The 19,979-nt window shown below is 43.3% G+C and overlaps 1 protein-coding gene across 5 annotated transcripts in view; it reads right to left on the minus strand.

The window, feature by feature from the left end:
• Positions 1–561: 561 nt before the first annotated feature.
• LOC106568027 (homeobox protein cut-like 1) overlaps positions 562–19,979 on the minus strand; it is a 240,257-nt gene continuing 220,839 nt past the window's right edge. For all 5 annotated transcript variants that reach the window (XM_014138033.3, XM_014138031.3, XM_014138032.3 and 2 more), the window contains 3 exons: positions 13,222–13,410; positions 10,837–11,140; positions 562–10,657 (listed from right to left, as the gene is read on the minus strand). In XM_014138033.3, the coding sequence (XP_013993508.2) occupies positions 10,210–10,657; positions 10,837–11,140; positions 13,222–13,410 (941 nt within the window). In that variant the 3' untranslated portion in view covers positions 562–10,209. The remainder of the gene's footprint in view (positions 10,658–10,836; positions 11,141–13,221; positions 13,411–19,979) is intronic.

The raw sequence follows: 19,979 nt of genomic DNA on the forward strand, positions 1-19,979 counted from the left end.
CTTGTTTTAAGGACATTACATCAAAGTTGGATCAGCCTGTAGTGTGGTTTTCCACTTTAATTTTGAGTGTGACTCCAAATCCAGACCTCCATGGGTTGATAAATTGGATTTCCATTGATTATTTTTGTGTGATTTTGTTGTCAGCACATTCAACTATGTAAAGAAAAAAGTATTTAACAAGATTATTTCATTCATTCAGATCTAGGATGTGTTATTTTAGTGTTCCCTTTATTTTTTTGAGCAGTATATATATATATATATATATATATATATATATATATATATATATATATATATATATATATAATATACACACACACACACACACACACACACACACATTTGTAAAAATGTCTAAAAACCTGTTTTCACTTTGTCATTGTGGGATATTGTGTGTAGATTGATGAGAAACATTTTTTATTTAATCAATTTTAGAATAACAAAGTGGAAAAAGTCAAGGGGTCTGAATACTTTCCCAAATGCACTGTATGTAAAACTGTTTATACCTGTTAATAACATGCAACAGACCAATATTATAGCAAAAAAAGACACCACACCAACTTTGTGTTTGTATAAAAGATATTTACTTCAATTATCACACCTAGGGTGCTAGTGAATAATAATAACAATAATAATAACAACAATAATACATTGTGAGTTTCATACAGTGATATTGCCTCTCCATATTCTATAGGGACTGTCTTACAGTGCTGAGAACAGACTACATGACTTAAATGACCAAATAAAAAGGAACCAGATGAAAACAACAAATGAGAGAACAACTGAAACTGGAAGAGATACATTTTTTTCTGTGAAGGAAGAGTCACCCTCTCATTGCCAATGATCATGAGGCCTAGAATCACGTCATAGAAAAATATATCAGCGGACAGCAACTAGCTACACCTCTCTCTGGACTGAAGAGGGGGAGGAAGAGCACTGTTGTGGCCAGTGATAGTGACAAGGACTCTGCTAAAAGTAGTTTCCACCTGAGCTTTGAGAGAGACACAATTAGACCAGCTGAGATGGTGGGAGTGTTCCTCACTTCAAAAGCAGTCAGTAAAAAGAGAGGACACAAACTAAAAGATAAGGAAACTACAGCCCTTAACTGCATAAGAGCCGCTCAATGCGCCACAGACATATACACACGCAACGTCATATAAATGCCTAAATCCCCACCGGGTGTCATTTTACCCCATGTCAAGCTAGAATTGAAAAGTGAAGTGTTGGAGAAAAAGTGAATTGCGCTGTAACTCTTCGTTTAGAAAGACACTTTTTTGGTTGAAGGGATTTTTTAAATTTATTTTGCAACATAGGGTAGCTTCAATGTAAAAAAAACTAATCACATAACCTTCAAAAATAAATGAAATTGCACAAATCAAATGTCTATGGAAGCCATATCTGTACAACTCAGGTCTCCAATCACACTGGCATTTATTTTGCCAAAACAAGAGCTCTGCAATAAACATATCATTCAAGGGACTTAAAGGTCTCTCCAGCAGTGGAAAAAGAATCAAACAATACGGTATAAAATCTTGATCTTCTTCCACCCATTTAAGGAAACGCAAACAAACAAAACCTGTTTGTCTCAGTTATTTCCGAAAATCAAGTGTCTATAGCAGTGTTTCCCAACTCCTCGAGTACACCTGACAGCACACATTTTTGTTGTAGATTAACTTCATTGAGGGCTTGATGATTAGTTGACAAGTTTAATCAGGTGTGCTTGTCCAGGACTACAACAAAGATGGGTACTGTTGGAGGTACTTGATGACTGGAGTTGGGAAACACCGGTATATTTTAACAGGCATTCTCAAGTTCTGCTATTGAATGACAGTTGACCAACAACATGACCTATGTATAATCAGATATTATATACAATGTACTGAAAGTCAGCAACTCGACATTACAGTAGATAAACTGATAGTGAGATGGCAGCCTGACCAAACACAAGAAAGTTGGAGACCTCTTGCACTTTGAAGGAGAGAGTGGGCACACACTCTCAGACTTCTCCACATGCTTGGTAAAAGTAGGGTCCCAGTTTCAAACTCATCACCTGAAAATAAAGGAAGGTTGCTTATAAACCTGGTAGGGCAATTAATAGTAAAGGCGAGGAGCCAAAACCATTGGCGAGTACGGCTAGCTTTGTTCTGAACGAAATTAGTCAATGAGAATCAGATTATACGACAACAAAATCAATTATCTTAGACTCGGATATAGCACATGGCTAAACAAAGGTGAATAGGAGTTGAGAAACCAAGACAAACTTGATGACTTCAGCAGTTTAGAAACATTTTGTCTGGTTCTAAATTCATACAGTCAGTTGAGGCTTTGGGAGCATGTAAATGTGAAAATGGAGACAGATCTGAACTTAGGGAGGGGACTCCATGGACACCCATCTTATATAGGTCTTAGACAATGCCATCAAAACATCTTCTCATTTGACTAGACAGCAAGGTAGCAGCAAAGGACTGTGGGTGATGTAGTTCTACCATGATTCCTTCACTAAAGCTCTAAAAACGCAGCTTTCAAAAAACACAATATTGGTTGTCAACTATAGGGAGCCAAATGAGTTGTCCATTTGGAGTTGGCCGAGAATGGTTCAAAACCCATGGAGAATGGTTCAAAACCCATGGAGAATGGTTCAAAACCCATGGAGAATGGTTCAAAACCCATGGAGAATGGTTCAAAACCCATGGAGAATGGTTCAAAACCCATGGAGAATGGTTCAAAACCCATGGAACACAAAAAACAGTTAGTCAATGTATCATATAGTTAGTTATTCATTGTAACCTATATGTCAACTACCACTGAGTGATGGATTCAATGGACATTGGTTGACCTGTAATGCATAGAGTATTATGAACCTTACTTACATAATCCAAATTGAATATGACATGATTCATGCTGTTGTTGTTGACCATTATTATAGTCTCCCTTTCCAACGTCACTGGCATCCAAACTCTATTCACATGCCACTTCTGAATCCTCACAATCACAATAAGCCTACTGTCCCTGGCTGACTTCTGAGACTAAACACAAACAAAAAGATACGAGAGTAAGAATGAAACGTATTCATGTTCAAATCAAATCTTCAATAAAAATGGAAAGGCAAATCAAAAGCAAATAAATTCAGATTTTCATCAAACTTTTGGCAAACATTGTCAAAAATCTTTTGTCACTACCAGTGGCTCTTGACATTGAATAAGGAGATCCAATAAGGCAAAAGGAGTGTATATAGTATAAATAAAAGTAAGTATAGATTGGGGATGGTGATGTACAATGACATTATATGATTCTGTATATGCTTCTATGAGAATCAAGGCATTGGTCTTAATGTGTACTAGGTTAAAGTTTGTCTCACAAATACCGCAAGGTTATGAAATGATTGAAGGGTCATATTAGAAATGTGAATTAATGACACACAAACACCATGAGACCAACGCTGGCTAATGCTAAAACTTCTGCAACAATCCTTGTAGTCCATCTTACAGAAGTGTGAGGTTTTCGTAGTCCTAATATAAAAAGAAAAAATTAAAATCCTAATGGACACAAACCCTACAGAGAGAACTACCAATACGGTGACAGTAATAACAAAAAACAAACCCATTGTAATGCTTAACAACTTGCTCTAAGGATATATTTCATCTGTACAATTTTATATGACAGTGTATATAATATTGATAGCAATCTGCTTTAGTTCTATAGAAAAATATTTGCAAAGGGCAAATTCCTGAAATTCGTCCAAAAGAATCGTATAGATTCTGCAACAAATTATACACTTTAACTGAACATTGGACTCGAATGGAACGAACTGTGTTTTTCTTAGCAACAGAAAAATAACATGAAAACACAGAAGGGAATTGTAGCACAAAATAACTGCACAAACACATGCAAAATGCCCTATTGTACTGTATAAACCAGTGTAGCTTTGGGTGCTTCCTCCAGGGTTCCACTGAAATCCCATCCCCTAATTCTTCATGATATTCAGAATCTAACCCATTCATTCAGAAAGCTACAGACAACTCTGTGTCTACAAAACTGACCAACACTTAAAGAAAACCTTTCCCTGTCAATAGCAGAAATATACACATGAACAGGAGAAGAGAAAAGAGGATCGACCTCTAGCTCTTGGACTCCCTACAACATAAACACTTTATTAACTTGTGACTGATAAGAGTAGCCTGTTCTATATGATCTTTACATGGACATGTGATAGACAGTAACTCACAGACAGGTAGTCAAGCCTGATTTGGTCCTCTTTCAGAAGTTGTATTGCTCATGTATTGGTGTGTTATATCAGTCCGTGTCTATGTTCTGTGCCTTTGTAATCAGCATTATTTCCATGACTGTGGCCTTTAGGAGCATTGTGTCCTTGAATACTGGAGTCTGACAAAGCAATGTCATATATGTGAACCAAACCTATGGGGAAAAGAGGTGTGGTACACATCAACAACAACCAATGACGTTCAGACGGTTTGAAAACTGGGAAAAGGTAAAAACTCATTCAAGCACTTTGCTTCTACTACAACCAGAACGACTTCCATTAGCTCAGAGTGCACAACCCCCCTTTAATGATCACGATAAAATAATAATCCAAAACACATTGACCTATGAATAATAAAATCCAATTAAAGTTCATGATGGTTGATCAAAAACATTTCCCTCTGGGCCAAAAGACCAAACTACACTGAACAAAAATATAAATACAACATGTAATATGTTGGTCCCATGAGCTGAAATAAAAAAATCCCAGAAATGTTCCATTCGCACAAAAAGCTTATTTCTCTCAAATGTTGTACACAAATTTGTTTAAACCCCTGTTAGTGAGCATTTCTCAGCTGCAAAGATAATCCATCCACCTGACAGGTGTGGCCTATCAAGAAGCTGATTAAACAGCATGGTCATTACACAGGTGCACCTTGTGCTGGGGACAATAAAAGGCCACTTTAAAATGTGCAGTTGTTGTCACACAACACAATGCCACAGATGTCTCAAGTTTTGAGGGAGCGTGCAATTGGCATGCTGACTGCAGGTATGTCCACCAGTGCTGTTGCCAGAGAATGTTAATTTGTCTACCATAAGCTGCCTCCAATGTTGTTTTAGAGAATTTGGCAGTGCATCCAAACGGACTCACAACAGCAGACCACGTGTAACCATGCCAGCCCACTAACTCCACATTCGGCTTCTTCACCTGCGGGATCGCCTGAGGGGGAGGTGTTGAGGACGATTTCGGTCTGTAATAAAGCCCTTTTGTGGGGAAAAACTCATTCTGATTGGCTGGGCCTGGCTCCCCAGTGGGTGGGCCTGGCTGCCAAGTGGATGGGCCTATGCCCTCAAAGGCCCACCCATGGCTGCACCCATGCCCAGTCATGAAATCTATAGATTAGGACCGAATTCATTTATTTAAATTGACTGATTTCCTTATATGAACTGTACCTCAGTATAGTCTTTGAAATTGTTGCATGTTGCCTTTATATTTTTGTTCAGATTACATGCAATGTTTCCAAAATGACTGACAGCAGAACATGATTTGGGGAGAAAAGTGAGAGAACTCCTGTTCAAATCTTCAATTAGCATCAAATGAGAAACAAATAAAGGAAAACAAATCCACACAAACTCAAAAAGCACTGCCTGTCAGGTATGTCACCTGTTCTAACCGGGCAATAGCTGGGAACAGTTGACATCATGACAGCACGACTTGACATGTTAGTAATAGTATCAAAGTGAAATCCCTCTGGGACCCTCGCATACCGTTGATCAACTCCATTAGTGCCTCTACCAGACACTCAAGCCTGCATCGTTCTTAATGAGGGCCATACCAACTATCTGCGTGGGGGCTTTTGATTGTGGACCTCCTACTAAATCTGTGGCCTACAAGAGTCTGCCTTGGCATCACCTCTGGAGGAGCCAGCCCAGGACTGTAGACAGTCACAAAACGGTCCCCCCCTTTGTTCAACAGCAGTGAAGTATTTCCAAACAAAATAACTTTGCTACAGATGTCAACAGCTAAGTTGAAGACGCAGCATGTGGGAGACCAATCAAAATGATTGCTTGTTTCCATGTGGTGCCTGCACAAGACTTGGAGAACAGTGATGAAAAGTCTCACGAGAACGACGACGGGATGGGCGCAAGACTTCAGTCCAAGAGACCGAGCCAGCTTACTGCATTCGTTTAAGAGCAATCCTGAAAAGAAAAGCAACACTTCGGTCTGGATCACTTTAAGGCAAAGGCAATCCTATGAAAATATAGACTGAAGGAAAAGGCTTGCAGACGGTTAAGTGCTAAGATGTCTCTTTAATAGTGCTAAAAGATCAATACATTTTTTGAAAGGTAATGTTTTTGGGTATGATCAATTTAAGCTTTACGTGTCAAAAGCCATTATATATAAATATTTTTTGCTTAAACTTGTCGATGTACTTGTGCTTTTATCAAAAGATCAACACTCCTTGATTTTTTTGTTTTTGTTCAATTGATCACATTTTTTCAATGAAATTCAGTAGAAAAGTGTAAGCAGCGGATAGGGACTGCTGTGGCTTGGCCAGACTGGCAGTGTGTCACTTGAGGGAGCGTGGTTTGGAACCATGCAGGACACAGGGCTGTTTAACAGTGTGCTAACATCACTCCCCTCCAGAGGTGATCCAATCACCACCAGCTTCGCTGTAGGAGGGGCAGCTGAGCAGTAACCATTCAGGACCCAATTGTGTTCCAAATGCTCACAATTTAAAAAGTATCCAATAATCTCTTTCTCTTTAAAGACTAAACTTATTGTAAAGTCAGAACGGCACAGAAAATATTCATGAGCGTGCAATTAAATCTTTTCAGGTAAAGTTGCCTCCCCCTTTTTAAAGAGGTTTTTGGTCAGTAGTGCTTGTGCTTTACACACCTGTTTGTGTTATTGTTAGTATAAAAATGTCATTTGATCAGTTTTTTTTGTTTGAGGGAACTAAACCTATATTTAGCTAATAATAATTGAGGAAATATGAATCTTCTAAATAGTCGGTGTACATAGTAGTAAGAGCTTCACAAAATGCCAAAGTCAAACTCCTGCTGGATCTAAGCACATATATAGTGATGTGATCACTGCTTATTTTGGATAAAATCTACCTGACTTTATGCATCTCAAACAAAGCTAGGAAATCTTAAGATAAATGTCAGATTCAGAGGTGATGCCAAAGGACAGCAGTTCCAGGCCTTCAGATGCTACTGGTTCTTGAGCCCCACCACAACTTCGGTCCTGTGCTGGGTTCAGTAATACACGGAAAATGTACAAAATAGAATATAAGTCAACCTGATTTCAATCATGCTTGATGAAATGAAAGAGGAAAATAGAAATGCAGAGACTCATTAAATCATGAACGGTGAATGCACCATAATGCTGTAGACGACGTTGTCGGGTTGCTCTCCCATTTCAGCTCAAACAACATAAATGACACTGTCAAAACGTCTTCAAAGATCACTAAATATACATGTATGACAACTAAATCTCGTACATATAACCCAATACTGCCGGCAGTCTATCAGTCAAAAAAAACATTATATGACCCCTTATAGTCCCTTCCATACAATAATAACAACAACAATAATGAACAGAAATCAAATAAGACATTAACATGTCAAATACAGCACCTATAAATAAGCATAACAAAAACATGAAACAAAAAAACGTTATGTTGAAGTGATCTACTGCTTGTCTTTAATATGGCAATAAAGGGGACCTACTGTATTTGTGAGTCTGCTATGCCGTAAGCCGTATCATTTAGAAAACAGCTTAGAAGAAACAAAGAGTGGCAGTTGTGCACTCTACGTGTGTGCAGGTATATACAAATCAAAGCCACACAGACTTATAAAACACACACAGACACACACACACACTCAAGGGTGTGTATGGCAGAGCAGGGAAGCTAGTCCTCGCTCACACCCTCACACCCCCTTCTTACGGTACGTGGATACAAAATCACACACACCTACTTAAGTACACGTACGTGTGTGCTCTCACACACTCAAACACACAGGGAGAGGCAGTGGGCGGGCAGGCACTGTGAGCTTGTGGCATAGGAGGAGGAAAAAGGGGAAAAGGGAAGAGGTTGCGATGTGTGCGGGGAAGGGGGGGGGGCTATTGTTCTACCATATCTGTGGAAGGGAGGGTGGGTTGAGGGTTAAGTATAAAACTAATGTCTTTGTTTTCTTCCATTGACCCGTGTCAAGTGATCTTAACCTCTGAGATATATTCACATGGGGCAGGCCAAGAGTTACAGCTGAAGGTAAGAGGACTTGTTGTGACCAGTGGAGAATGGAGATGCTACGTAACAGTCATGAATTGATCATAAAACTGGTCATAATATAAGGAGTGAGCGCATCAAGATTGGTGGGAGAATCAGCTTGACTTTGAAAGAGACAACCAAATTGGATGGGGGATGTCACATCGACAGTACTGTGGATATAACTTTTGGTATTGGTTATTCAATTAGTAAAAATGTACCTTGAAATATCTCTACTAAGCCTTGGCACTGTTTCGTACATTTGACCTCTGAGCAACACAACATGGCAGCCTGTGGAGAATATATGTCAAAGGGTTTTAAAGGAGTGTGACTGGTTGACCATGACCAGGTCAGTCTTGTAGCTCTGTATGGGAACACACAAGCAGAGGAGAGTCCATCTCTTCCTCAGACTCGTAGTGCATCGCATGTGAGGACCGACACGTAACAGCTGGGGTTTCTTGTCTTTCTTTTCTGTCTTTTTACAATGTACATATATACACACAACCGTAGGTAAAGAGTTGAGAGCAAAAGAGCCAGATGCTTGGAATATACAGTAAAGTGAGCTGTGCATCTCCTGGCTTTTTCACCCAATGAAACGCAAGCCTCCCCATCCGAGGGCCAGGCTGTGAAGTGCAGCGGCCGTCGGCTCTACTGTACATCCTGGTTCTGAGGTCTTAATAGTGTGGTTTTTGTGGTTAAAATAGGTTAAAAAGCAAGTTCGCACATTTTTTTTATTTTTTTTAATATCTAGACTGAAATTGTTTTTTTTCTCCATGAACTTGTATCCAACTTTTTTGTTTATTTTCTTTTTTTCTCAAACCTGATTTTGGCCTAAAATGGAGTGTATTAAACAAACGCTCCCGGTGCCACCAAAATGGCGTCCCCCGGAAGTCAGTTAAAGCTATGAAAGAAATGTACACTACTTATCAAAGAGCTTCTAGATCACTCACGAGAAAGAACACAAAGTAAGCTACCACAAGATGTTTTTCAGATTTTTCCTTTTTCCTGACATGACCGTTGCATTTTATGTTGGACGTTGAAAAACTGTGAATTAAAGTGATACTTTTTTTTCAAAGTTCCTTTCAACTGATAATGAGTATTTCACTTCAGATTTTACCCTTCCCAAATATTTAGGAATCTGAAATAGCATTGTTTAAAGTCGACCGACTGTGCAATCTCTTACTGGCAACCAAATTGCTATAAAGTTTATTTTTCTTTCTCAGCGGAGAAAAATAATTTGATAAAAATGTTAATTATTTTCTCAATAGAGTCCATAGCATATTAAGAGTTCCAGTGCCATTACATGGCAACTTTTGGGGCACAGAAAGGAACATTGCTTGGGAATGGGTTCTCCTCTCCTGCAGACTAATTTTCTAAATGCTTGGCTTTTCATTCTCTTTTTTTGTTTGACGATCCTATCAGATAGCCAAAGAACTGCAATGGAGTTATGAGGAGAAAGAACCTCTTACAAAACTGAAAAACGGGAAAACATTGTAACAGTTAGTCTACTAGATGTGAAAACTCACTGAGCGAACAAGGTTAGAAAAACTTTGAGGTGGTGAATAAATCTCTCAAAGGGAAACACACACACACACACACACACACACACACACACAAATAAAACACATAATTGCTTCTCGTGACATTTTCCTCCTGTGGAGTGACGCTTCTTTGTGAGTAGCGCAAGTCTTTCGTCTCTTTCGCACCTTTGGCCGGTGGTGTCAGGGCCCTGTGGCCAGCAGGGCTGTTAAGTGCTTTATCTCCAAACAAAGCCAGGTTGTTGCTGCTGTTTCGCTTCTTGAAAAAAATCTATGAACCCTCTTTGATATGAAAACTCGTAAAAGATGCCAGTTCTTCTCTGGCAGCACTGCTCCAGTCTTGGCCTTGGAACTGTGCAGTCAGGGCACTAGAAAAATAGTAACTCTCTCTCTCCCCAGCAGCAGTGGGTACCGTATCAGAACTCCCACTCGTGGGGCTCGTCTTTACCGGCAGCCTTCTCCAGGCGGTGGATGATATTATTGAGGTTGGCGGCTTTCTTCTTGCGCAGGCTGCTGTCGCGGGGGTTGCGGGCAGCAGTGGTGGTGGCCACAGACGCAGAGGAAACATGGGTGCTCTCGGGGAAGCTGAACAGGCTGTCCAGGGCGCCGCCCTTGTGGTGGCCGCTGGTACCTGCAGCGTTGCTGCCGGTGGCTGACGTGGTGCCCTCGTCTCTGTGGTCGGACCCCCCCTCGCCTTCTGAGGCCGGGTGGTGCTCGTGGCCGGGGCGTGTGCCCTCCACCGTGCCATCTGACTCGGTACCGTCACAGCTGTCGCCCTCACTGGCCTTGCCTGCCCTGGTGGACGGGGAGCCGCCCTCACCTCGCTGGATCTCCTCGATGAAAAGCTCCCGTCGGATACGAGACCTAGAGGCCAGAGAGAAAGAGAGCAGAGGAACCCCAACATCCCTCAGTCAGACACAGACACAGAGCTGACAGTCTCTCACATCAACACAGCAAAAAGCAAGTATTTGGAATAAAATAAACTATTTAGACCCAGGTCTGCATCCATTCCCAGCCTTCTCCCCCTGTTCCTCTCCACCCACCTATAGTTGTGGAACCAGTTGATGACGGTGCTGGTTTTGAGGTTGAGCTGTGAGGCCAGCTCCTCAATGGTCTTGGGCGAGGGGTAGGGCTTTTGCTGGTAGGCCCTCTTCAGGGCCTCCTTCTCCTCAGGGGCCAGCACCACACGGGCCTTCTTCAGGTGCTGCTGGGGAGGCTGCTGCTGGTGCAGGTGGTGGCCGAGGCCGTGCTGGGGGCTGCCCCCCTGGCTGAAGTCTCCCCCTGACAGGCCCCCGCTGTCCGCCGTCTGGCTCTCGCTCACAGAGCTGTGGCGCCGCTTCATGTACGCTGACGGGGAGAGACGGGAGGGCAAAGGGTTGAAAATATATGAGCCCTCTACAGAGAGAGATGGAAGGGTTAACTATAGTATGAGGATGCCATGTAAACTCCATGTAGACTTGCCTGACTGGGCTTTCAATTCCGCTTTAAATTCACACAGACAACATGATATCTGTCCACAGCAACTGAAATATTACAGCATTCAACAAATGTGGATGTGATCTTTTATAAGGTTCACAGGTGTAGCTAAATACACTAATACAAGAGTCACAAAATCAAAGATAAACATTGCCACCAGGGGGCAGTATTACCATACACATGCTAAGGAGACAGATTCCCTACCATAAAGAACAATTGAAAGAGGAAATTGACTGTTCGACTCCTCTTGAGACCTGCTTGATACATTTAAACATGTTCACATGGTATGTGTGACATGGAAGTAACAGATAAGTCACATTACGGACCAAAATATAAACATGATTTATGAGACGTCTTCATGTATATATAGCAGCAACACTTAATAATCTAAACAAAAGGCTCCATGACTGTACATTTAAGATGCTAGCTTCAACATGCTAATGGTTAATGGCTATTGGCTAACCTGTTACCCTTAAGCTTGAGATGTATGACGAGTTTACTTAAGTGCTGATAGGTCAGCCTTGTTTTTTTTTACCTCCAAAATGGTTTTGTGAGGAGAGGACTGGGTTAGTGTTAAGCTTATCCAAGATAATCTGTTAAGGGGAAACAGAGCTTCCATTATGCCTTAATAGCCATCCATATCAGCTGCCCTATCATTTGACCACACAATTTTAAGTGCTTTTAGACCTACCAAAAAGCACTATATAAAACACACATCATTATCATCACGCATACAGAGTGCAAAACCCCGTAGCCCTAGCTGTGTTATGAGCAGAAGTCCCTGTCGCCTGGTCGGGGGTCAGGCAGGGAAAAGAACATCCAGGCCGTAGCGTTAGCAGGCTAATGAGGAGTCTCCCTGCAGTTATCCTCCGTGCTTCGCTACGGTAACGCTACCCAACACACTTCGCCAGACTGGGCTTTGACTCATAACCAGCCTAGCATCAGCCCCAGCCCCAACGGAGGACCAATATATGCCACTTTTACCCCGGGAGAAGTGTTAATGGCCTAATCACTCCAAGAATGTTCACTTTGCTTATGGAGAGGAGGAGGAGTGGAGGAGGAGGAGTGGAGAGCGGGAAGGGGAGAAAAGAGGGCTCTGATGAGTGCATTGGACTTTGAATAAGCAGGCCCCGGAGAGACTGGGGCCCGTCATGTCTGATGAGAGCGTTGACGTCTCGTGCCCAGATTGATCTCGACAGCGCCGAGAAACACATATCCCCCACCCCTCCGACACACACACACACACACACACACACACACACACACACACACACCACACACACACACACACACACACACACACACACACACACACACACACGTCTCCACCCCCTTTTCTTTTTAACCAGGAGCACTGGGCATGTGCTGTTTGACTCGGCAGCCCGGGGACACATCTGGGCTGTTAGAGGAGGAAAAAGAGCAATCAGAAATGCCCCCCCATGCTCTTCTTCCTCTCCGTCCCTCCCCCTTGCTCGCTAGCTCGTCCTCTCACTCCATCTCGTTCTCTCTTGCCATCTTGTTTTACTTTATTCTCTCTACTTCAAGCCCCACAGAGTGTTTAGGACGGTTGCCTGGCGGCCTTGAGGGATGGTACACTCCCAGGGAGGGGTGCAGGGACAGATGTTGGTGGGTAAAAACATGGCCTATGGAGGTAGCTAGCTTGTAGCTACATCAGTGTTCTCTCTATCCTAGTCTCTGTCTTGAAAGCAAGGACATAGGACATGAAGGACAGACTCATGCCTAACTCTAAATCCCATCCAAGGACAACGTGGCACAAATTCTGCCTTTCAGAGTGCCAGGCGGGGAAAATGCCATACTGTCCCTTGGCTTTAACCATTTTATATTCAGATGTGTAAAAGGATAAGGGCTAGGTTACAGAGGTGAGGTAGGGAGGGAGGTAAAAAGAAACAGAGAGATGGAGGAAAGAGGGATGGAAAGGAAAAAAGGAGTACCTTTCTTCTCCATGCGTTTCATGTCCATGAGTTTCTCCACGTTGCGCGGGTCCTGGAGCCAGAGCTGCATGCGGACGAAGGGCTCGCGTCCCTTCAGGCTGAGCTTGTGCCAGGGCTTGGGCCTCGCCAGTAGGTCAGACACCGAGCCCTGAGTAAGACCCAGGATGGTTTCCCCAAACAGACGCTGACCTGGGGGGGGGGGGGTCAGAAAGAGAAAGAGAGGAGGGGGTTAGATTCACAACTCAGAGAAGGACAGAGAGGAACGTCACTAGAAGGCAACTAGAATCAGTAGACCACGTCGCCTGAAGTATGGATAGAGCAATATTTGTAAGAAGAGCGTACAACTCTTAAACAGTGCCTGAAATCACTTCTAAAAAGGATGATAATTAGGGCATGACCCAGTTAACAACAAGCATTCATGTGTCCAGTTGTTTTTCATTTTATTGAATTTTTTTAAACTTTTACACCTTTTTCATATCCAAATGGAAGTTACAGTCTTGTCCCATCGCTGCAACTTCTGTACTGACTCAGGAGAGGTGAAGGTCGAGAGCCATGCGTCCTGCAAAACACGACCCTGCCAAGCCGCACTGCTTCTTGACACACTGCGAGTTTAACCCAGAAGCCAGCCGCACCAATGTGTCGGAGGAAACACCGTACAACAGGCGACCGAAGTCAGCTTGCAGGCGTCCGACCCACCCCGCCACAAGGAGTCGCGAGAGTGCGATGGGACAAGGACAGCCCGGCTGGCCAAACCCTCCCCTAACCCGAACGACGCTGTGCCAATTGTGCGCTGCCTCATGGGTCTCCCGGTCACAGCCGGCTGTGACACAGGCTGGGATCGAAACCGGGTTTGTAGTGACACCTCAAGCCCTGCGATGCAGTGCCTTAGACCGCTGCACCACTCGGGAGGCCCATGTGTTTTCTGAGGGTTAGGAGAATATTCCACTAATATCTCCCCAATCACAAATTGTTCATTTATGTGTCCAAAGAAACATTTATTACACATCACGTCTTGTTACCTTTGCAGAGCCAATCAAGGCCCTGAGAACCACTGATCCAATCACAGCTCTTTGTCTGTTGGCAATGTTAGGGATACTCACACACGCAGTGCTTTTAACATAGTGTTTTCAACTTCCATATGTGACATACATAATTACATTGTGCATGTTCATTTATACAGTAATTATTATTCAACATGTCCTCACCAGGGATTTGAACTCACAACCTCTAGGTTCACGGTACTCCGATCTTCCTGCTATGCCACCATGTCCGTATCATGTATAAGTTCATCTGACTCTTCTCATCATTGATTTAGCCCATTTCAACAACTGAAGGGCTTTCTGTATAGTTGTTTAAGGTTGGTGAGGTATATTAACCTGTTTTAATGACTCCTGAATCACTATGATCAATAAATTATTTCCTTGAGTGTACTTTTAACAGAGCTGAGATTTTAAAAATGCATTTACCCTATTGCTTACACCTATCAAGTTGTTAGGGGTTACTTCTGGACAGAGCCTAAATATACTGGCCCATCCTTTGTTGGCACAGTGGTTATGGGTTCGATACCTACTAGGGGAGTCACCCTACTCTCACATTCTTAGCAATATACACTGCTCAAAAACATAAAGGGAACACTAAAATAACACATCCTAGATCTGAATGAATGAAATAATCTTATTAAATACTTTTTTCTTTACATAGTTGAATGTGCTGACAACAAAACACAGAAAAATAATCAATGGAAATCCAATTTATCAACCCATGGAGGTCTGGATTTGGAGTCACACTCAAAATTAAAGTGGAAAACCACACTACAGGCTGATCCAACTTTGATGTAATGTCCTTAAAACAAGTCAAAATGAGGCTCAGTAGTGTGTGTGGCCTCCACGTGCCTGTATGACCTCCCTACAACGCCTGGGCATGCTCCTGATGAGGTGGTGGATGGTCTCCTGAGGGATCTCCTCCCAGACCTGGACTAAAGCATCTGCCAACTCCTGGACAGTCTGTGGTGCAACGTGGCGTTGGTGGATGGAGCGAGACATGATGTCCCAGATGTACTCAATTGGATTCAGGTCTGGGGAACGGGCGGGCCAGTCCATAGCATCAATGCCTTCCTCTTGCAGGAACTGCTGACACACTCCAGCCACATGAGGTCTAGCATTGTCTTGCATTAGGAGGAACCCAGGGCCAACCGCACCAGCATATGGTCTCACAAGGGGTCTGAGGATCTCATCTCGGTACCTAATGGCAGTCAGGCTACCTCTGGCGAGCACATGGAGGGCTGTGCGGCCCCCCAAAGAAATGCCACCCCACACCATGACTGACCCACTGCCAAACCGGTCATGCTGGAGGATGTTGCAGGCAGCAGAACATTCTCCACGGCGTCTCCAGACTCTGTCACGTCTGTCACATGTGCTCAGTGTGAACCTGCTTTCATCTGTGAAGAGCACAGGGCGCCAGTGGCGAATTTGCCAATCTTGGTGTTCTCTGGCAAATGCCAAACGTCCTCCACGGTGTTGGGCTGTAAGCACAACCCCCACCTGTGGACGTCGGGCCCTCATACCACCCTCATGGAGTCTGTTTCTGACCGTTTGAGCAGACACATGCGCATTTGTGGCCTGCTGGAGGTAATTTTGCAGGGCTCTGGCAGTGCTCCTCCTCGCACAAAGGCAGAGGTAGCGGTCCTGCTGCTGGGTTGTTGCCCTCCTACGACCTCCTCCACGTCTCCTGATGTACTGGCCTCTCTCCTGGTAGCGCCTCCATGCTCTGGACACTACGCTGACAGACACAGCAAACCTTCTTGCCACAGCTCGCATTGATGTGCCATCCTGGATGAGCTGCACTACCTGAGCCACTTGTGTGGGTTGTAGACTCCGTCTCATGCTACCACTAGAGTGAAAGCACCGCCAGCATTCAAAAGTGACCAAAACATCAGCCAGGAAGCATAGGAACTGAGAAGTGGTCTGTGGTCACCACCTGCAGAACCACTCCTTTATTGGGGGTGTCTTGCTAATTGCCTATAATTTCCACCTGTTGTCTATTCCATTTGCACAACAGCATGTGAAATGTATTGTCAATAAGTGTTGCTTCCTAAGTGGACAGTTTGATTTCACAGAAGTGTGATTGACTTGGAGTTACATTGTGTTGTTTAAGTGTTCCCTTTATTTTTTTGAGCAGTGTATTTTAATGTCATATTGTATTCTGAGAACATTGCAACCACGTCTCATACTGAACAAAAATATAAACGCAGTCAATTTAAATAAATTCATTAGGCCCTAATCTATAGATTTCACATGACTGGGCAAGGGTGAAGCCATGGGTGGGTCATGGAGGGCACAGACCCACCCACTGGGGCGCCAGGCCCACCAAATCAGAATTTGTTTTTACCCACTAAAGGGCTTTATGTGTTGTGTGACAAAACTGCCCATTTTAAAGTGGCCTTTTATTGTCCCCAGCACAAGGTGCACCTGTGTAAAGATCATGCTGTTTAATCAGATTCTTGATATGCCACACTTGTGAGGTGGATGGATTATCTTGGCAAAGGAGAAATGCTCACTAACAGGGATGTAAACAACATTTCAGGGATTTTTTATTTCAGCTCATGAACACTTTACATGTTCAGTTTATATATTTGTTCAGTGTAGATAAGTTCTGCTTGACTTTAAGGGAATGTTCTCCTAACTTTAACACCAAAACACGTTAGAGGTTATCTTAAGGTTTTTGCTAACATACCGTAATTTCCGCACTATTAAGCGCACCTGAATTAAAAAAATATATATATTATTTTGAACATAAATAAGCCGCACATGTCTATAAGCCGCAGGTGCCTGCCTACACAGGCTTTAACGAAACACGGCTTGTAACAAAAATAAATAGGCTTTAACGAAACACGGCTTGTAACAAAAAATAAAAAATTAGCAGTAAGCTTTAGTTGTCTTTTTGCACTGAGTCAATTCCTCACGCTGCTGTTTCCAACGTCTTATCATCGACTCATTAAGACCAAGCTCCCGTGCAGCAGCTCTATTTCCTTTTCCAACAGCCAGATCAATCGACTTCAACTTGAAAGCTGCATCATATGCATTTCTCTGTGTCTTTGCCATGATGAGGGTGACAAAATGATTACCGTAATCAGAATGATGGGAAGTTTGAGAGCGCTCGATTTAATCTAAACAGTAAACAAAAAAGTTGTTTGACCTTGACCTGTTCGGCAATTTCATTGGTCTAATGAAAGCTTCATGCCGCCAAAAAACTGAGCACGTCACAGAATGTTTTTTTTTTTTAGAAAAAAAAATTGAAAGCGGGAAAAATCCATATATAAGCCGCGGGGTTCAAAGCGTGGGAAAAAAGTTGCGGCTTATAGTCCGGAATTTACGGTAGTTAGAATGCTCCCCTAACTAACAGAAAACTGGACACTCAAATATTAGGGTAACAATATGGGTAACATTAAGGGTAATATTACAAAAATGTAATCTGGAAAGCTATTGTCAACATTCAACATTTAATTCACCTTTTTTTCATTTTGCTTGCTATTGGAATAAACTTGAATTCCACGCACGAACACGCATCAACATTACATGTCCTTTAAGTTTCCAAGGTACAGGGCAGGGCGGCATTGAAAACTTGCCATCAGAAGTTGGCAGCGTTTAGTCTGTTGCAACTGTGGCTGACTTCAATCAGAGAAGAGACAGTTTAAATAGTCTTTGACTTGCGTTTGAGTGCCTGAGTTGTTTTAAAGACATTAAAAAAAAGGTCTGGATTCACATAAATAAATAAAAAACAACAACCGAGGCCTCTCTCTCGGTTCGCAGCATAAACATTCACCACAGCAGAACCTCAGGTTCTTGAAAGGCTTCAAAGCTGGCGAGCTCTCACACAGAGCGCCGTGGAGCTACATTTCAGCACACTATGTCCCAGGGGACCCCTCAAACATGCCTTTGGCAGCGAGGAGGGAGGGTGGTGTTGCTCTTCACTGTGCTTCTCACAGTGTTTCATGCCGGGGAGCTGAGCGTTGGGGCAGCTGAACAAACGCAGGCAGCGTGGCGGTGAGAGAGAGAGGCAGAGATGTGAAGCGCTACTGAAAGGCGCTGGGATTTGGGGAGCAGTTCCTCTAAAGGGAAGAGAAGTGGATGAGTAGACAGCATGAGGCTGGGAGACAGAACAGGTGACGCCAGTCCCGCTGAGAGAATCTCTTGGGGTATGTGCGTGTGTGTTGCACGGAGATGGAAGGGCTGCTTCACCATTCCCTTCTCTCACCGACTCCGACAGGGCTTTGTTTTGCGCCGAACACACACATTCTCTCTTATAGTACTTCCCCCCACACACACACACACACACACACACACACACACACACACACACACACACACACACACACACACACACACACACACACACACACACACACACACACACACACACACACACACACACACCTCAAGCCCTGTTCTTATTGCAATTGGATGCAGTGATGCACACAGCAGCCCTGTGGAGCTCAGCCTGTGTATGAAAGTAAAGTCAAGTACAAGGGGTAAACTTGTTCATCTATTCTTAATGAACCATTAAGGTCTAAATCAAATCACACAATTCCAACGCCATAAATCAAAGGACCTAAGAAAATACATTATTGACCACCAGCTAATATAATGTGCCACTAAAAAAGATTAGATTTGGGTACAAGCAGCAGGTGCAAACATGTTCATTGAGAGGCATCCTTTGTGCCCATATTTCCTAAAACGTGTGCGAAAGAAAAAATCATAATGATTGGCCACATTTGCACGCACCACTTCGAGTCCTATAAAACAAATCTGATTTGGCTGTGTGCATCATCGGTGTCGGTGTGAATCTCAAAACATGTGAATTACAAAGCTAAGAAATCATGCGCCTAATTCACCCAATAGAGTGCCACACCAAAATGGATACCTACATTGTTGATTGCCATACCGATATCAGGGAGTGAACTATATAAGGTAGAAGAGTGACTAGGCTATACACATTACTATTTGTATTACCTTTAAATATTCAGGTGAGGAAGTGAAAACATTGCATTTTACAACAACCCAGCCAAGAGGGTGCAGTGCTACAGTAGTTGACAGACAAGGGAGTTTAGCTGAAGGGAGCTGCTAAATGACACCATCCATCACTGGCCCTGGCCGCCTCACTGCCCTGACAGGGGAGAGGAGGTGAGCTGTGGCTAGGTCTAGGGAACAGATGGAGGGAGCTCTTCTCTGTGGGGCTAATTGAGAGGTCTGGAAACGAGGTGGAGTGCAGCCCTATGACAACCAGGCTTTGTCCCAATATTAATCTGGCTAGTATCATCTGATAGTATCGACCATACTGTAACTCAATGTTCAACAGATAAGTGACCCAAGTTATCCAACTGGCTCAGAGGCTAACCAGGAAACACTTAGTCTTGAAGCACGACCACATCCCAATAGTGCTGCTACACAGACTGTGATAGGAGCTAGCTCCAGATTTGGGTCCTCCCAGGACAGTGTGTAAACTGTGCTCTCTGTTCCTTTGCTGTGTGAGTTGATAGTTGGGCTGGTTAATTTTAGCTGAGGGAACAACTAACGAGCTAGCTGGCCAGCTTGTGGAACACGGCAACTGGTTTAATCCTGTTTGCCTTGGCAGCCCAGTGTGACGCTGGTGGGGTAAAGAGCATTTCCCCGTTCTGGAGCGGAGATACTGTGTAAAATGATGACACATGCACCGAACCCAGCACAACATTATTAGTTTAATGTGTTGCAACTCTAATCTAA

Source organism: Salmo salar, chromosome 13, assembly GCF_965601325.2.
Source record: "Salmo salar chromosome 13, fSalSal1, whole genome shotgun sequence".
In the NCBI taxonomy this organism is placed as follows: domain Eukaryota; kingdom Metazoa; phylum Chordata; class Actinopteri; order Salmoniformes; family Salmonidae; genus Salmo; species Salmo salar.